Source organism: Rattus norvegicus, chromosome X (assembly GCF_036323735.1).
Source record: "Rattus norvegicus strain BN/NHsdMcwi chromosome X, GRCr8, whole genome shotgun sequence".
Classification (NCBI taxonomy): domain Eukaryota; kingdom Metazoa; phylum Chordata; class Mammalia; order Rodentia; family Muridae; genus Rattus; species Rattus norvegicus.
Window position 1 is genome coordinate 45,850,196 of NC_086039.1, and position 18,463 is coordinate 45,868,658.

Genomic DNA, 18,463 nt, shown 5'->3' on the forward strand with positions numbered 1-18,463 from the left:
CAGATAGACCAGTGGAATAGAATTGAAGACTCAGAAATGAACCAACACACCTATGGCCACTTGATTTTGACAAAGGAGCCAAAACCATCCAATGGAATAAAGATAGTATTTTCAGCAAATGGTGCTGGTTCAACTGGAGGTCAGCATGTAGAAGAATGCAGATCAATCCATGCTTATCACCCTGTACAAAGCTTAAGTCCAAGTGGATCAAGGACCTCCACATCAAACCAGATACACTCAAACTAATAGAAGAAAAACTAGGGAAGCATCTGGAACACATGGGCACTGGAAAAAATTTCCTGAACAAAACACCAATGGTTTATACTCTAAGATCAAGAAGCGACAAATGGGATCTCATAAAACTGCAAAGTTTCTGTAAGGCAAAGGACACTGTTGTTAGGAGAAAATGAAAACCAACATAATGGGAAATGATCTTTAACAATCCTACAGCAGTTAGAGTGCTTAAATGCAAAATATACAAAGAACTCAAGAAGTTAGACCGCAGGGAGACAAATAACCCTATTAAAAATGGGGTTCAGCAACAATGCCAACCATCCAGAGCTTCCAGGGACTAAGCCACTACCCAAAGAGTATACATGGACTGACCCTGAGCTCCAACCTCATAGGTAGCAACGAATAGCCTAGTAAGAGCACCAGTGGATGGGGAAGCACTTGGTCCTGCCTAGACTGAACCCCCAGTGAACGTGATTGTTGGGGGGAGGGTGGTAATGGGAGGGTGGGCAGGCGAAGCCCATGTAAAGGGGACGGGGATAGGTTAGGGGGATCTTGGCCCTGAAAACGGGAAGGGGAATAACAATCGAATTGTAAATAGGAAATACTGAAGTTAATAAAGATAAAAAATAAAAAATAAAAAAATGGGGTTCAGAGCTAAACAAAGAATTCACAGCTGAGGAATGCTGAATGGTTGAGAAACACTTAAAGAAATGTTCAATATCTTTTGTCATAAGGGAAATGCAAATCAAAATAACCCTGAGATTTCACCTCACACTAGTGAGAATGGCTAAGATCAAAAACTCAGGTGACAGCAAATGCTGGTGAGGATGTGGAGAAAGAGGAACACTCCACCATTGTTGGTGGGATTGCAGACTGGTACACCCCTTCTGGAAATCAGTCTGGAGGTTCCTCAGAAAGTTGGACATTAAACTACCTGAGGATCCAGCTATACCTCTCTTGGGCATATACCCAAAAGATGCCCCAACATAGAAAAAGACACGTGCTCCACTATGTTCATAGCAGCCTTATTTATAATAGCCAGAAGCTGGAAAGAACCCAGATGCCCTTCAACAGAGGAATGGATACAGAAAATGTGGTACATCTACAAAATGAAATATTACTCAGCTATCAAAAGCAATGACTTTATGAAGTTCATAGACAAATTGATGGCACTGGAAATATCATGCTGAGTGAGGTAAGCCAATCACAGAAAAGCACACATGGTATGCACTCATGGATAAGTTGCTATTAGCCCAAATGCTTGAATTACCCTAGATGCACAGAACACATGAAACTCAAGAGGGATGACCAAAATGCGAACACTTCACTCCTTCTTCAAAAGGGGAACAAGAATACCCTTGGTAGGGAATTGGCAGACAAAGTTTAGAACAGAGGCAGAAGGAACACCCATTCAGAGCCTGTCCCACATGTGGCCCATACATATACAGCCACCAAACTAGATAAGATGGATGAAGCAAAGAGGTGCAGGCTCATAGGAACCGGATGTAGATCTCTCCTGAGAGACACAGCCAGAATACAGCAAATACATAGGTGAATGCCACCAACGAACCACTGAACTGAGAATGGGACCCCCATTGAAGGAATCAGAGAAAAGACTGGAAGAGTTTGAAGGGGCTCGAGACCCCATATGAACAGCAATGACAATTAACCAGAGCTTTCAGGGACTAAGCCACTACCCAAAGACTATACATGGACTCACCCTGGGCTCCAACCTCATAGGTAGCAATGAATAGCCTAGTAAGAGCACCAGGGGAAGGGGAAGCCCTTGGTCCTGCCAAGAATGAACCCTCAGTGAACGTGATTGTTGGGGGGAGGGTGGTAATGGGGGGAGGCTGGAGAGGGGAAGCCCATGTAGAAGGGGACGGGGAGGGGTTGGGGAATGTTGGCCTGGAAACCGGGAAGGGGAATAACAATAGAAATGTATATAAGAAATACTCAAGTTAATAAAGATAAAAAACAAAAGCTATAAAAAAGAAAATTAAAAGTGGAATAAAGCAAGCAAAACCAATTTTATGAAAACTACACATTAACAATATGATAAAATCAATTTTCTTTTTCCTAAACAGGATGGTTTTAATATTGAAAACACTGCTCAGGACCCTGTTCCTACCACCCACAATGGGCTAGGTCTTCCTACATCAATTAAAATCAAGACAGCCCTCCATAAACATGCACATAAATAATTCCTCATTAAGGCTCTCTTTCTAGTTGATTCTAAGATGTGTCAAGATGGCAGAGCTAACAGAGGTAGAGAGATTTTCTTTGTCTTTCTGTCTTTCATTTATAAATTGTTTATTTTATTTATTTACATTTTAATGTTATCCCCTTTCCTGGGTTTCCACACCACAAAACCACTATACCATTCCTCCTCCCCCTGCTTCTATAAGGGTGCTCCCACCCACTCCAACCATATCACCTCAGTGTTCCCCAACATAGGGACTTCCAATCTTCACAGGATTAAGGCCCTCCCCTAACAGTGATGCCAACTAAGGCCATCCTCTCCTACATATGCAGCTGGATCCGTTGTTCCCTCCCTGTCTACACTTTGGTTGGTGGTTTAGTCCTTAGGAGCTTTGGGGTATATGGTTGGTTAATGTCGTTCTTCCTATGGCCTTGCAAACCCCTTCTGCTCCTTCAGTCCTTTTTATATCTCCTCCATTGTGGCCCTCATGTTCAGTCTGATGGTTCGCTGTGAGCATCCTCATTGGTATTGGTCAGGCTCTGGCACAGCATCTCAGGAGACAGCTATAACAGGCTCCTGTCAGCAAGTGCTTCTTGGCATCAGCAATATTGTCTGGGTTTGGTGGCAGTATATGGGATGGATCCCCAAGTGGGGCAGGCCCTGGGTGGCCTTTCCTTCAGGCTCTGTGCCACACTTTGCCTCCATATTTCCTTTAGACAGGTGCAATTCCAAATTAAATATTTTAAATTGGTGTGTGGTTCCATCTCTCAATCGGGAGCTGTGTCTAACCTCTGGATATGGTCTCTACAGGTTCTTTCTGTCCCCTATGTTGGCTATTTCATCTAATGTCATCCCCGTTGGGTCATAGAAAACTCTCTTTCCTGGCATCTGGGACATTCTGGTCACTACCCTCAGTTCTCCATCCCCATTGCAGCAAATCTCTGTTCAATTTCCTGACCCTCTGTACATCTCTCCTGTCTCCTCCTTCCATATCTGATTGTGCCTCCCTTTCCCTCCCTCCCTGTCCTGTCTTCCTCATAAGTCCCTCCCACCATCAGCCTCCCATGATTATTTTGTCACTCCTTGTACGAAAGACTGAAGCATTCACATTTTTGTCTTCTTTCTTCTTGGGCTTCATGTGATCTGTGAATTTTTCCTTAGGTATTCGGAGCTTTGGGACTAACATCCATTTATCAGTGAGTGCATACCATGTGTGTTCTGTTATGACTGGGTTACCTCACTCAGGATGATATTTTCTACTTCCATTCATTCCCCTAAGAATTTCACAAACTCATTGTTTTTGATAGCTAAATAGTAGTCCATTGTGTAGATGTACCACATTTTCTATGTCCATTCCTCTGTTGAAGGATATCTGGGTTCTTTCCAGCTTCTGGCTGTTATAAATAAAGCTGCTATGAACATAGTGGAGCATGTCTTTGTTTTATGTTGGAGCATCTTTTGGGTATATGCCAAGGAGTGGTCTACCTGCGTCCTCAGGTAGTGGAATGTCCAATTTTCTAAGGAACCTCCAGACTGATTTCCAGAGTGGTTGCAATCCCACCAACAATGGAGAAGTGTTCCTCTTTCTCTACATCCTCACCAGCATCTGCTGTCACCTGAGTTTTTGATCTGACCCATTCTAACTGGTGTGAGATGGACTCTCAGTGTTGTTTTGATTTGCATTTCCCTGATGACTAAGGATGTTAAACATTTCTTTAAGTGTTTCTTGGCCATTCGAGATTCCACAGTTGAGAATTTTTAAGCTATGTACCACCTTTTAATAGGATTATTTGGTTTTCTGGAGTCTAACTTCTTTTTTTTTTTCCTTTTTTTCGGAGCTGGGCACCGAACACAGGGCCTTGCGCTTCCTAAGCAAGCATTCTACCACTGAGCCAAATCTCCAACCCCGAGTCTAACTTCTTGAGTTCTTTGTATATATTGGATATTATCCCTCTATCAGATGTAGGATTGGAAAAGGTCTTCTCCTAATCTACTGGTTGCTGCTTTGTCCTATTGACAGTGTCCTTTGCCTTACAGAAGGTTTGCAATTTTATGAGGTCCTATTTGTCCATTCTTGATCTTAGAGTGTAAGCCAATGGTGTTCTGTTCAGGAAATTTTCCTCTGTGCCCATGAGTTTGAGGCTCTTCTCCACTTTCTATTCTATTAGTTTCAGTGTATCTACTTTTCTGTAGAGGTCCTTGACCCACTTGGACTTGAGCTTTGCCCAAGGAGATAAGAATGGATTGATTTCCATTCTTCAACATGTTGACCTCCAGTTGAACCATCACCATTTTTGGGAAATGCTGTCTTTTCTACTGGATGGGTTTAGCTTCTTTGACAATGATGAAGTTATCATAGGTGTGTGAGTTGATTTCTGGGTCTTCAATTCTTTTTTTTTTTAACAATTTGTAACCAAAACTTTAATCCCAAGGATTCTCATAAACATATTACAAATGACATCATGAAAAAATTATGCACAGTAACTGAAAAGTTCAGTTCTACAATGTACCCTTAAACTGATAGGACACTGGTATCTTAGTTTTACATTTCCAAATAAAGACTTTGCAACAGCTCTGCATCCATATACACAACCAGGAAGGAACTGCTTTGAAAACCTTCAGAGTGCAGTCCCTATCCTTTATCTGTTGCTTTTAAAGAATGTTTACCATTTTAGAAATGGTAAACAGTGCCACACTGTATCTCAGCTACTAGAGGAACTATGGCTTTATTCAATTTCCACAAGTTGTTTCATTTCATTAGTACATCACTCTCAAAACTGGGGAGGATGTAGGTTTATTTCAGTCTATGAAAAACTAAAAATTCAAAGAAAATTCAACCTCGCTTAAGGAAAGATTGTAAAGCAACAATTCTTGATATCATATGCATCATAGGATCCATTTAAAACCATAGAGAATTACCATTGAGCTACCTGCCTATCTGTGTACTAATACCATACAGTTTTTATCACTGTTGCTCTATAATACAACTTGAGGTCAGGGATGATAATTCCCTCAGAAGTTCTTTTGTTGCTGAGAATTGTTTTTCCTATCCTGGATTTTTTCTTATTCCAAATGAATTTGAGAATTGCTCTTTCTAACGCTATGAAGAATTGAATTGGAGAGAGCCCATGGGCAGCACCCCGCGAGCAAACTTGAGCCTCGGGACCACAGGTAAGACCAACTTGTCTGCTGCAAGAAAGCTGCCTGGTGAAATTGGGACACACAGAGGCAGAATTCCTCTAGGACCGGGCACGTCCTGTGTTTACCGGAAGTCCCACACCCGCGGATCCCAGCCCGCAGCAGCTCTCTGCTCCCAGACCCCGTGGGAAAGAGACCTCAACGCCTGGTCAGGTGGGCACTCCTGAGGCTGCAGAGTGGAAGAGACCACCAACACTGCCCACCCCTGCCCACATCCCTGGCCCAAGAGGAAACTGTATAAGGCCTCTGGGCTCCCGTGGGGGAGGGCCCAGGAGCGGCAGGACCCCTGCCTGAGACACCGCCGGAACCTGAAGGAAACAGACCGGATAAACAGTTCTCTGCACCCAAATCCCGTGGGAGGGAGAGCTAAACCTTCAGAGAGGCAGACAAGCCTGGGAAAACAGAAGAGACTGCTCTCTGTACATACATCTCGGACACCAGAGGAAAACACCAAAGGCCATCTGGAACCCTGGTGCACTGAAGCTCCCGGAAGGGGCGGCACAGGTCTTCCTGGTTGCTGCCGCCGCAGAGAGCCCGTGGGCAGCACCCCGCGAGCGAACTTGAGCCTTGGGACCACAGGTAAGACCAACTTGTCTGCTGCAAGAAAGCTGCCTGGTGAACTCAAGACACAGGCCCACAGGAACAGCTGAAGACCTGTAGAGAGGAAAAACTACACGCCCGAAAGCAGAACACTCTGTTCCCATAACTGACTGAAAGAGAGGAAAACAGGTCTACAGCACTCCTGACACACAGGCTTATAGGACAGTCTAGCCACTGTCAGATAGCAGAATAAAGTAACACTAGACATAATCTCATGGCGAGAGGCAAGCGCAGGAACCCAAGCAACAGAAACCAAGACTACGTGGCATCATCAGAGCCCAATTCTCCCACCAAAACAAACATGGAATATCCAAACACACCAGAAAAGCAAGATCTAGTTTCAAAATCATATTTGATCATGATGCTGGAGGACTTCAAGAAAGACGTGAAGAACTCCCTTAGGGAAACACAGGAAAACATTAATAAACAAGTAGAAGCCTACAGAGAGGAATCGCAAAAATCCCTGAAAGAATCACATAAATCCCTGAAAGAATTCCAGGAAAACACAACCAAACAGTTGAAGGAATTAAAAATGGAAATAGAAGCAATCCAGAAAGAACACATGGAAACAACCCTGGACGTTGAAAACCAAAAGAAGAGACAAGGAGCTGTAGATACAAGCTTCACCAACAGAATACAAGAGATGCAAGAGAGAATCTCAGGAGCAGAAGATTCCATAGAAATCATTGACTCAACTGTCAAAGATAATGTAAAGGGGAAAAAGCTACTCGTGCAAAACATACAGGAAATCCAGGACTCAATGAGAAGATCAAACCTAAGGATAATAGGTATAGAAGAGAGTGAAGACTCCCAGCTCAAAGGACCAGTAAATATCTTCAACAAAATCATAGAAGAAAACTTCCCTAACCTAAAAAAAGAGATACCCATAGGCATACAAGAAGCCTACAGAACTCCAAATAGATTGGACCAGAAAAGAAACACCTCCCGTCACATAATTGTCAAAACACCAAACGCACAAAATAAAGAAAGAATATTAAAAGCAGAAAGGGAAAAAGGTCAAGTAACATATAAAGGCAGACCTATCAGAATCACACCAGTTTTCTCGCCAGAAACTATGAAGGCCAGAAGATCCTGGACTGATGTCATACAGACCCTAAGAGAACACAAATGCCAGCCCAGGTTACTGTATCCTGCAAAACTCTCAATTAACATAGATGGAGAAACCAAGATATTCCATGACAAAACCAAATTTACACAATATCTTTCTACAAATCCAGCACTACAAAGGATAATAAATGGTAAAGCCCAACATAAGGAGGCAAGCTATACCCTAGAAGAAGCAAGAAACTAATCGTCTTGGCAACAAAACAAAGAGAATGAAAGCACACAAACATAACCTCACATCCAAATATGAATATAACGGGAAGCAATAATCACTATTCCTTAATATCTCTCAACATCAATGGCCTCAACTCCCCAATAAAAATACAAGATTAACAAACTGGATACGCAACGAGGACCCTGCATTCTACTGCCTACAGGAAACACACCTCAGAGGCAAAGACAGACATTACCTCAGAGTGAAAGGCTGGAAAACAATTTTCCAAGCAAATGGTCAGAAGAAGCAAGCTGGAGTAGCCATTCTAATATCAAATAAAATCAATTTTCAACTAAACTTCATCAAAAAAGATAAGGAAGGACACTTCATATTCATCAAAGGAAAAATCCACCAGGATGAACTCTTAATCCTAAATATCTATGCCCCAAATACAAGGGCACCTACATATGTAAAAGAAACCTTACTAAAGCTCAAAACACACATTGCACCTCACACAATAATAGTGGGAGATTTCAACACCCCACTCTCATCAATGGACAGATCATGGAAACAGAAATTAAACAGTGATGTCGACAGACTAAGAGAAGTCATGAGCCAAATGGACTTAACAGATATTTATAGAACATTCTATCCTAAAGCAAAAGGATATACCTTCTTCTCAGCTCCTCATGGTACTTTCTCCAAAATTGACCATATAGTTGGTCAAAAAACGGGCCTCAACAGGTACAGAAAGATAGAAATAATCCCATGCGTGCTATCAGACCACCACGTCCTAAAACTGGTCTTCAATAACAATCAAGGAAGAATGCCCACATATACTTGGAAATTGAACAATGCTCTACTCAATGATAACCTGGTCAAGGAAGAAATAAAGAAAGAAATTAAAAACTTTTTAGAATTTAATGAAAATGAAGGTACAACATACCCAAACTTATGGCACACAATGAAAGCTGTGCTAAGAGGAAAACTCATAGCACTGAGTGCCTGCAGAAAGAAACAGGAAAGAGCATATGCCAGCAGCTTGACAGCACACTTAAAAGCTCTAGAACAAAAAGAAGCAAATACACCCAGGAGGAGTAGAAGGCAGGAAATAATCAAACTCAGAGCAGAAATCAACCAAGTAGAAACAAAAAGGACCATAGAAAGAATCAACAGAACCAAAAGTTGGTTCTTTGAGAAAATCAACAAGATAGATAAACCCTTAGCCAGACTAACGAGAGGACACAGAGAGTGCGTCCAAATTAACAAAATCAGAAATGAAAAGGGAGACATAACAACAGATTCAGAGGAAATTCAAAAAATCATCAGATCTTACTATAAAAACCTATATTCAACAAAACTTGAAAATCTTCAGGAAATGGACAATTTCCTAGACAGATACCAGGTACCGAAGTTAAATCAGGAACAGATAAACCAGTTAAACAACCCCATAACTCCTAAGGAAATAGAAGCAGTCATTAAAGGTCTCCCAACCAAAAAGAGCCCAGGTCCAGATGGGTTTAGTGCAGAATTCTATCAAACCTTCATAGAAGACCTCATACCAATATTATCCAAACTATTCCACAAAATTGAAACAGATGGACCACTACTGAATACCTTCTACGAAGCCACAATTACTCTTATACCTAAACCACACAAAGACACAACAAAGAAAGAGAACTTCAGACCATTTTCCCTTATGAATATCAACGCAAAAATACTCAACAAAATTCTGGCAAACCGAATCCAAGAGCAGATCAAAACAATCATCCACCATGACCAAGTAGGCTAAATCCCAGGCATGCAGGGATGGTTTAATATACGGAAAACCATCAACGTGATCCATTATATAAACAAACTGAAAGAACAAAACCACATGATCATTTCATTAGACGCTGAGAAAGCATTTGACGAACTTCAACACCCCTTCATGATAAAAGTCCTGGAAAGAATAGGAATTCAAGGCCCATACCTGAACATAGTAAAAGCCATATACAGCAAACCAGTTGCTAACATTAAACTAAATGGAGAGAAACTTGAAGCAATCCCACTAAAATCAGGGACTAGACAAGGCTGCCCACTCTCTCTCTACTTATTCAATATAGTTCTTGAAATTCTAGCCAGAGCAATCAGACAACAAAAGGAGGTCAAGGGGATACAGATCGGAAAAGAAGAGGTCAAAATATCACTATTTGCAGATGACATGATAGTATATTTAAGTGATCCCAAAAGTTCCACCAGAGAACTACTGAAGCTGATAAACAACTTCAGCAAAGTGGCTGGGTATAAAACTAACTCAAATAAATCAGTTGCCTTCCTCTATACAAAAGAGAAACAAGCCGAGAAAGAAATTAGGGAAACGACACCCTTCATAATAGACCCAAATAATATAAAGTACCTCGGTGTGACTTTAACAAAGCAAGTAAAAGATCTGTACAATAAGAACTTCAAGACACTGAAGAAGGAAATTGAAGAAGACCTCAGAAGATGGAAAGATCTCCCATGCTCATGGATTGGCAGGATTAATATAGTAAAAATGGCCATTTTACCAAAAGCAATCTACAGATTCAATGCAATCCCCATCAAAATACCAATCCAATTCTTCAAAGAGTTAGACAGAACAATTTGCGAATTCATCTGGAATAAAAAAAGACCCAAGATAGCTAAAGCTATCCTCAACAATAAAAGGACTTCAGGGGGAATCACTATCCCTGAACTCAAGCAGTATTATAGAGCAATAGTGATAAAAACTGCATAGCATTGGTACAGAAACAGACAGATAGACCAATGGAATAGAATTGAAGACCCAGAAATGAACCCACACACCTATGGTCACTTGATTTTTGACAACGGAGCCAAAACCATCCAATGGAAAAAAGATAGCATTTTCAGCAAATGGTGCTGGTTCAACTGGAGGTCAACATGTAGAAGAATGCAGATCGATCCATGCTTATCACCCTGTACAAAGCTTAAGTCCAAGTGGATCAAGGACCTCCACATCAAACCAGACACACTCAAACTAATAGAAGAAAAACTAGGGAAGCATCTGGAACACATGGGCACTGGGATAAATTTCCTAAACAAAACACCAATGGCTTACGCTCTAAGATCAAGAATCGACAAATGGGATCTCATAAAACTGCAAAGCTTCTGTAAGGCAAAGGACACCGTGGTTAGGACAAAACGGCAACCAACAGATTGGGAAAAGATCTTTACCAATCCTACAACAGATAGAGTCCTTATATCCAAAATATACAAAGAACTCAAGAAGTTAGACCGCAGGGAAACAAATAACCCTATTAAAAAATGGGTTTCAGAGCTAAATAAAGAATTCACAGCTGAGGAATGCCGAATGGCGGAGAAACACCTAAAGAAATGTTCAACATCTTTAGTCATAAGGGAAATGCAAATCAAAACAACCCTGAGATTTCACCTCACACCAGTGAGAATGGCTAAGATCAAAAACTCAGGGGACAACAGATGCTGGCGAGGATGTGGAGAAAGAGGAACACTCCTCCATTGTTGGTGGGATTGCAAACTGGTACAACCATTCTGGAAATCAGTCTGGAGGATCCTCAGAAAATTGGACATTGAACTGCCTGAGGATCCAGCTATACCTCTCTTGGGCATATACCCAAAAGATGCCCCAACATATAAAAAAGACACGTGCTCCACTATGTTCATTGCAGCCTTATTTATAATAGCCGGAAGCTGGAAAGAACCCAGATGCCCTTCAACAGAGGAATGGATACAGAAAATGTGGTACATCTACACAATGGAATATTACTCAGCTATCAAAAACAACGACTTTATGAAATTCGTAGGCAAATGGTTGGAACTGGAAAACATCATCCTGAGTGAGCTAACCCAATCACAGAAAGACATACATGGTATGCACTCATTGATAAGTGGCTATTAGCCCAAATGCTTGAATTACCCTAGATGCCTAGAACAAATGAAACTCAAGACGGATGATCAAAATGTGAATGCTTCACTCCTTCTTTAAAAGGGGAACAAGAATACCCTTGGCACGGAAGAGAGAGGCAAAGATTAAAACAGAGACTGAAGGAACACCCATTCAGAGCCTGCCCCACATGTGGCCCATACATATACAGCCACCCAACTAGACAAGATGGATGAAGCAAAGAAGTGCAGACCGACAGGAGCCGGATGTAGATCGCTCCTGAGAGACACAGCCAGAATACAGCAAATACAGAGGCGAATACCAGCAGCAAACCACTGAACTGAGAATAGGACCCCCGTTGAAGGAATCAGAGAAAGAACTGGAAGAGCTTGAAGGGGCTCGAGACCCCATATGTACAACAATGCCAAGCAACCAGAGCTTCCAGGGACTAAGCCACTACCTAAAGGCTATACATGGACTGACCCTGGACTCTGACTTCATAAGTAGGAATGAATATCCTAGTAAGAGCACCAGCGGAAGGGGAAGCCCTGGGTCCTGCTAAGACTGAACCCCCAGTGAACTAGACTGGTGGGGTGAGGGCGGCAATGGGGGGAGGGTTGGGAGGGGAACACCCATAAGGAAGGGGAGGTGGGAGGGGGATGTTTGCCCGGATACCGGGAAAGGGAATAATACTCGAAATGTATATAAGAAATACTCAAGTTAATAAAAAAATTGACTGGAATTTTAATGAAGATTGCATTGAATCTATAGATTGCTTTCGTCAAGATGGCCATTTTTTTCTATATTAATCCTGCCAGCCCATGAGCATTGGAAATTTTTACATCTTATGAGGTCTTCTTTGATTTCTGTCTTCAGGGACTTGAAGTTCTTGTCATACAGATCTTTCACTTGCTTAGTGAGAGTCACACCATGATATTTTATATAGTTTGTGACTATTGAGAAGGGTGTCCTTTCCCTATTTTTTTCTCAGCCCATTTATCACTTGTATAAATGAAGGCTACTAATTCAAGATAATTTTATATACAGCCACTTTACTGAAATTATTTATCAGCTGTAGGTGCTCTCTGGTGGAATTTTGGGCTCATGTAAGTATATTATCATATCATCTGCAAATAGTAATATTTGACTCCTTCCTTTCCAATTTATATCCCTTTGATCTTTTTTTTTCTTGTCTGATTGTTCTGGCCAGGACTTTGAGTACTATATTGAATAAGTAGAAAGAAAGCAGACAGCCTGTCTAGTTCCTGATTTTAGTAGGATTGCTTCAAGTTTCCCTCCTGATTTTAGTGGGATTGCTTCAAGTTTCTCTCCATTTAGTTTAATGTTGACTATGGGATTGCTGTATATGGCTTTTACTGTGTTTGGGTATGGGCGTTGAATTCCTGATATTTCCAATACTTATAACATGAAGGAGTGTTTTATCTTGTCAAATAATTTTTCCTCAATCAATGAAATGATCATGTGATTTTTTTCTTTGAGTTTGTTTATATGGTGGTATACATTGATGGATTTCCATATATTGAGCCTCCGTGCATCCCTGGGATAAGTCCCACTTGATCGTGGTGAATGATCATTTTTGTGTGTTCTTAAATTCAATTTGGAAGAACTTTGAGTATTTTTGCATCAATATTCATAAGAGAAATTGGTCTGAAGTTCTCTTTTTTTTGTTGGGTCTTTGTCAGATATCAGCGTAACTGTGGCTTCATAGAAAAAATTAGGTAGCGTTCCTTCTGTTTCTATTTTGTGGAATAGTTTGAAGAGTATTGATATTAGATCTTCTTTGAAGGTGTGATAGAATTCTGCATTAAAACCATCTTGTCCTGAGCTATTTTTGGTTGGGGGTCTTTTAATGACTGCTTCTGTTATCTTAGGGGTAATGGGACTGTTTAAAGGGTTTATCTGATCCTGATTTTACTTTGGTACCAGGTATCTGACTAGAAAATTGTCCATTTCATCCAAACTTTCAAGTTTTGATGATCATCGGCTTTTGTAATAGGATCTGATGATTTTTTTTTAATTTTCTCAGTTTCTGTTGTCCTGTCTCCCTTTTCATTTCAAATTTTGTTAGTTTGGATACACTCTCTGGGCCCTCTGGTTATTCTGGCTAAGGGTTTATCTATCTGGTTGGTTTTCTTGAAGTGGCAATTCCTGGTTTTGTTGATTCTTTGTATAGTTCTCTTTGTTTCTACTTTGTTGATTTCAGCCTTGAGTTTGATTATTTCCTGCCATCTACTCTTGTGTGTATTTGCTTCTCTTTGTTCTAGAGCATTTCTGTGTGCTGTCAAGCCACTAGTGTATGCTCTCTTCAGTTTCTTTTGGGGGGCACTCAGAGCTATGAGTTTTGCTCTTAGCACTGCTTTCATTGTGTCTCTTAATTTTGAGGATGTTTGCCTCCATTTTCATTAAATTCTAAAAAGTCTTTAATTTCTTTCTTTATTTTTTCCCTGACCAAGTTAACATTAAGTAGATAGTTGTTCCGCTTCCATGTATACATGGGATTTCTGTCAGTTTTTTTATTTGTTTGTTTGTTTTTTGTTTTGTTTCATTTCGTTTTTGTTATTGAAGACCAGCCTTAGCCTGTGGTAAGCTAATAGGATGCATGGGATTATTTCAATCTGCTTGTATCTGTTGAGGCTTGCTTTGTGACTGGTTATATGGTCAGTTTTGGAGAAGGAACCATGAGGTACCTAGAAAAGGGTATATTATTTTGTTTTAGAATGAAATGTTCTATAGATATCTGTTAAATCCATTTGGTTTATAACTTCTGTTAGTTTCACTGCGTCCCTACTTAGTTTCTGTTTCCATTATCTGTCCATTGGTGAAAATATGGTGTTGAAGTCTCCCATTATCATTGTTTGAGGTTCAGTGTGTGCTTTGTGGTTAAGTAAAGTTTCTTTTATGAATGTGGGTGCACTTGCATTTGTGGCATAGATAGTTAGGATTGAGAGTTCATCTTGGTGTGTTTTTTCCTTAGATGGGTATAAAGTGTCCTTCCTCAATTTTTTGGTAACTTTTGGTTGAAAGTCAATTTTATTCATTATTAGAATGATTACTCCAGTTTGTTCTTGGGACCATTTGCTTGGAAATTATTTTCCACCCTTTTACTCTGAGGTAAAGTCTGTCTTTGTCACTGAGAAGCAATTCCTGTATGCAGCAAAATGGGTCGTACTTACTTACCCAGTCTGTTAGTCAATGTCTTTTTATTGGGGAACTGAGTCCATTGATGTCAAGAGATATTAAGGAATAGTCATTCTTGTTTCCTGTTACTTTTGTTGTTAGAGGTGGAATTATGTTTGTGTGGATCTCTTCTTTTGGGTTTGTTGTAAGAAGATTACTTTCTTGCTTTTTCTTGGGTATAGTTTCCCTCCTTGTGTTGGGGTTTCCAATCGAGTATCCTTCGCAGGGCTGGATTTCTGGAAAGATATTGTTTATATTCGGTTTTGACATGGAATACCTTGGTTTCCCGATCAATGGTAATTGAGGTTTTTGCTGGGTATAGTAGCCTGGGCTGGCATTTTTGTTCCATTAGGGTCTTATTACATCTCCCTAGGATCTTCTGGCTTTCATAGTATCTGGTGAGAAATCTGATGTAATTCTGATAGGTCTGCCTTTACATGTCACTTGACCTGTTTTCCTTACTGCTTTTAATATTCTTTGTTTGTTTTGTGCATTTGGTATTTGATTATTATGTGGTGAGGGGAATTCTTTTCCGGTCCATTTGGGGTTCTGTATGCTTCTTGTATATTTATGGGCCTCCCTTTCTTCAGGTTAGGGAAGTTTTCTACATTTGTTGAAGATATTTATTGGCCCTTTGTTTTGGGAATCTTCCCTCTCTTCTATACATATTATCCTTAGGTTTGGTCTTTTCATTGTTTCCTGGATTTTCATTACGTTTTGGATTAGGAGATTTTTGCATTTTTGCATTTTCTTTGACTGTTGTGTCAATGTTTTCTATGGTATTTTCTACCTTAGATTCTCTCTTCTATCTCTAGTATTCTGTTGATGATGCTTGCATCTTGACTCCTGATCTCTTTCCTAGGTTTTCTATCTCCAGGATTGTCTCCCTTTGTGTTTTCTTTATTGTCCTATTTCTACTTTTTAGATTCTGGATGGTTTTGTTCAATTCCTTCACCTGTTTGGTTATGTTTTCCTATATTTCTTTAAGGGAGCTTTTTATATCCTTAAAATCCTCTATGAGATGTCATTTTAAATCCAAATCTTGCTTTTCAGGTTTGTTTGGGGTATCCAGGACTTACTGTAGTTGGAGAACTGGGTTTTGATGATGTCAGGTAGCCTTGATTTCTGTTGCTTATGTTCCAGCATTTGCCTCTCGCCATCTGGGTATCTTTTGGTGTTAGCTGCTCTTGCTGTCTCTGACTGTAGATTGTCCCTCCCGTGAGACTGTAAGTCTGTGATCTTAGGTGTTTTAGCACTCCTGGGAGACCAGCTCTCTTTGGGTGTAGAGAGCTGTGGCACAGGGCTAGTGCCAGGGCACAGATGGAAACCAGAAAGTTCCTGTGTCTTGCTGCTCCATGGTTCCTATGTCCTGTGGGTTCTATTCCATTCTTATGGATGCTTTGGATATTGTATAGAAGTTTATTCCTATCTTGCAGGTGCTTTGGGTACTACATGGGGCTGTATCTTTTGGATTCTGCAGGTACTACATAGCAAGCAACTATGGGGTAAAGAATAGAAACTTATCACCCACTTCTGGCTGCTTTGGGTACTTCATGGTGAAAGACCCCCTTCCAGAAAAGGGATTATACAAGCCTATCCCTAGGCCCTCAACCATAGAAATGACAGATGAATTTTAATACACAGGCCTGAAACTAAAATAAGCCTTATGAGAAAGTTCAAGAAGTTCATATGAGTCCCAAGCTTTGTGGGACAAGCTGACCCAGCATTGAGACAAAATAGCCCCGAAAAGAAAACAAAATGCAGAAACTAGACTAAAATATGGGCATTGCTCCATGGGCCACCTGGCAGGGAAAAAGAAACAGTCCCTGACCCCCCGGGAGACCCGACCACCATGTACTTTTTGCTAACTCATTGTTATGATTATAGCCAAAATAGGTAATGTACATGTACGTTTCATTTATTCCACCAATCACATCCCTGTAACCATGCATCTGCTTCTGTAAGCCTGCTTCTGCTCCCCAAAATACTATAAAAAGCCTACCCTGGTTCTGCTAGGCGCGCCAGTCTTCCGAATTGACTGGGACGCCCACAGATACCTGTGTTTCCTGATCAATGAAAATCCTCTTGCACATTGCAGCCTGTGGACTCGGACTGGTCATTGGGGCTTGAGGATCTCCCTCCTGAGGGAAGATTCTCTCTGAGAGTCTTTCAGTTGGGGGCTCGTCCGGGATCGGAGATCCTCTGCCTAGAGACCACCGACCACCCACCGGGAGGTAAGCTGGCCAGCATTTGTCTTGTCTTGTCTTGTTTCGCTTTGTGACTTGTTCTGTAAATGCTTAGTTACTTGGCTTGGGTCTAGACCGTTTGTATTTGGGCGGGCCAGAGAAGGAGCTGACGAGCTCAGACTTCTCCCCCGCAGCCCTGGAAGACGTTCCAAGGGTGTTTGGAGCCCGATTTGTCGGAGCTCAGTCCGTATCAGAAGGATACGTAGTTTTGGTGGAGGGTGAGGGATCCGGACCCTCAGTGCGTCCCTCCGACTTTTTACTTTCAATTTTGCGCCATAGCCGAGTGGTGCGCTTGACTGTTGCTTGTTTGATTGTTGGGTGTGTTTGTCTTGTTTGCTCTCTAATTTACCTTGAAACTAACATGGGACAGTCTTTAACAACGCCGTTGAGTCTTACTCTCGACCACTGGAAGGACGTCCGGGACCGAGCAGATGAACAAGGGGTCGAAATTAAGAAGGGGAAGTGGCAGACTCTCTGCACTTCTGAGTGGCCCACTTTTGGAGCCGGATGGCCGGTGGATGGTACTTTTAACAAAACTGTTATTTTACAGGTCAAGGATCAGATCTTCCATAAAGGACTACATGGACATCCTGACCAGGTGCCTTACATTATCACCTGGGAAAGCCTTGCCTTTGAGCCCCCTTCTTGGGTGCAACCATTTGTAGATTTAAGCTGGCCCCCTACTCCCTCGGCCCCACTTGCTCCTCTCTCAACCCCTTCCTCTCTCTTTCCTGTCCGGACCAAGAAGGAATCTCCTAAAACTACATCTAAACCTAAGCCGGTGCTTCCGGAAGATTCTAACTCTCCCCTTATAGATCTCTTATCTGAGGAGCCTCCTCCATACCCTGTATCTACCAGGTCACCTCAGGAGGCAGAAGCAAGATCGTCTGCCCTCCCAGAAGCTGAACCCCAGTCTGAGGCAGCATCCTCTCCAATAGCAGGGAGACTACGCCATAAGCGGGAAACAGTACCGGATTCGACTTCGCAGGCCTTTCCCCTTAGGGAACGGGAGGGCAGACCCAGTATTGGCCTTTCTCCGCGGCCGATATTTACAACTGGAAGCAGCACAACCCCCCTTTTTCCAAGGACCCAGTGGCCCTTACTGAATTAATAGAATCTGTTTTACTTACACATCAGCCCACTTGGGATGATTGTCAGCAGCTTTTACAGGCCCTTTTGACTTCGGAGGAGAAACAGAGGGTGTTTCTGGAAGCCAGGAAGCATGTCCTGGGGGATGATGGGCGTCCTACTCAACTGCCTGATGCACTTGATGATGCATTTCCACTCACAAGGCCAAACTGGGACTTCAATACGGTTGATGGTAGGGGACACCTACGCCTTTACCGCCAGTTGCTTTTAGCGGGTCTCCGAGGGGCTGCCCGGCGCCCAACCAATTTGGCTCAGGTGAAGCAGGTATTACAGGGGGCCGATGAGACCCCCTCAGCTTTCTTAGAAAGACTAAAAGAGGCCTATCGCATGTACACACCCTATGATCCAGATGACCCAGGGCAGATGACGAGTGTTTCTATGTCCTTTATCTGGCAGGCTGCGCCAGATATCAGGGCTAAGTTACAGAGGTTAGAAAACCTACAGGGTTATAC

At 41.8% G+C, this 18,463-nt stretch overlaps 1 protein-coding gene across 1 annotated transcript; it reads left to right on the plus strand.

Annotated features, from left to right (window-relative positions):
• Positions 1-16,970: 16,970 nt before the first annotated feature.
• On the plus strand, positions 16,971-18,177 carry LOC134484137 (proteoglycan 4-like). The gene has a single exon (XM_063280522.1). The coding sequence runs from the start codon at positions 17,224-17,226 to the stop codon at positions 17,971-17,973; it is 750 nt and encodes a 249-aa protein (XP_063136592.1). The 5' UTR covers positions 16,971-17,223; the 3' UTR covers positions 17,974-18,177.
• The last annotated feature ends 286 nt before the right edge of the window (positions 18,178-18,463 follow it).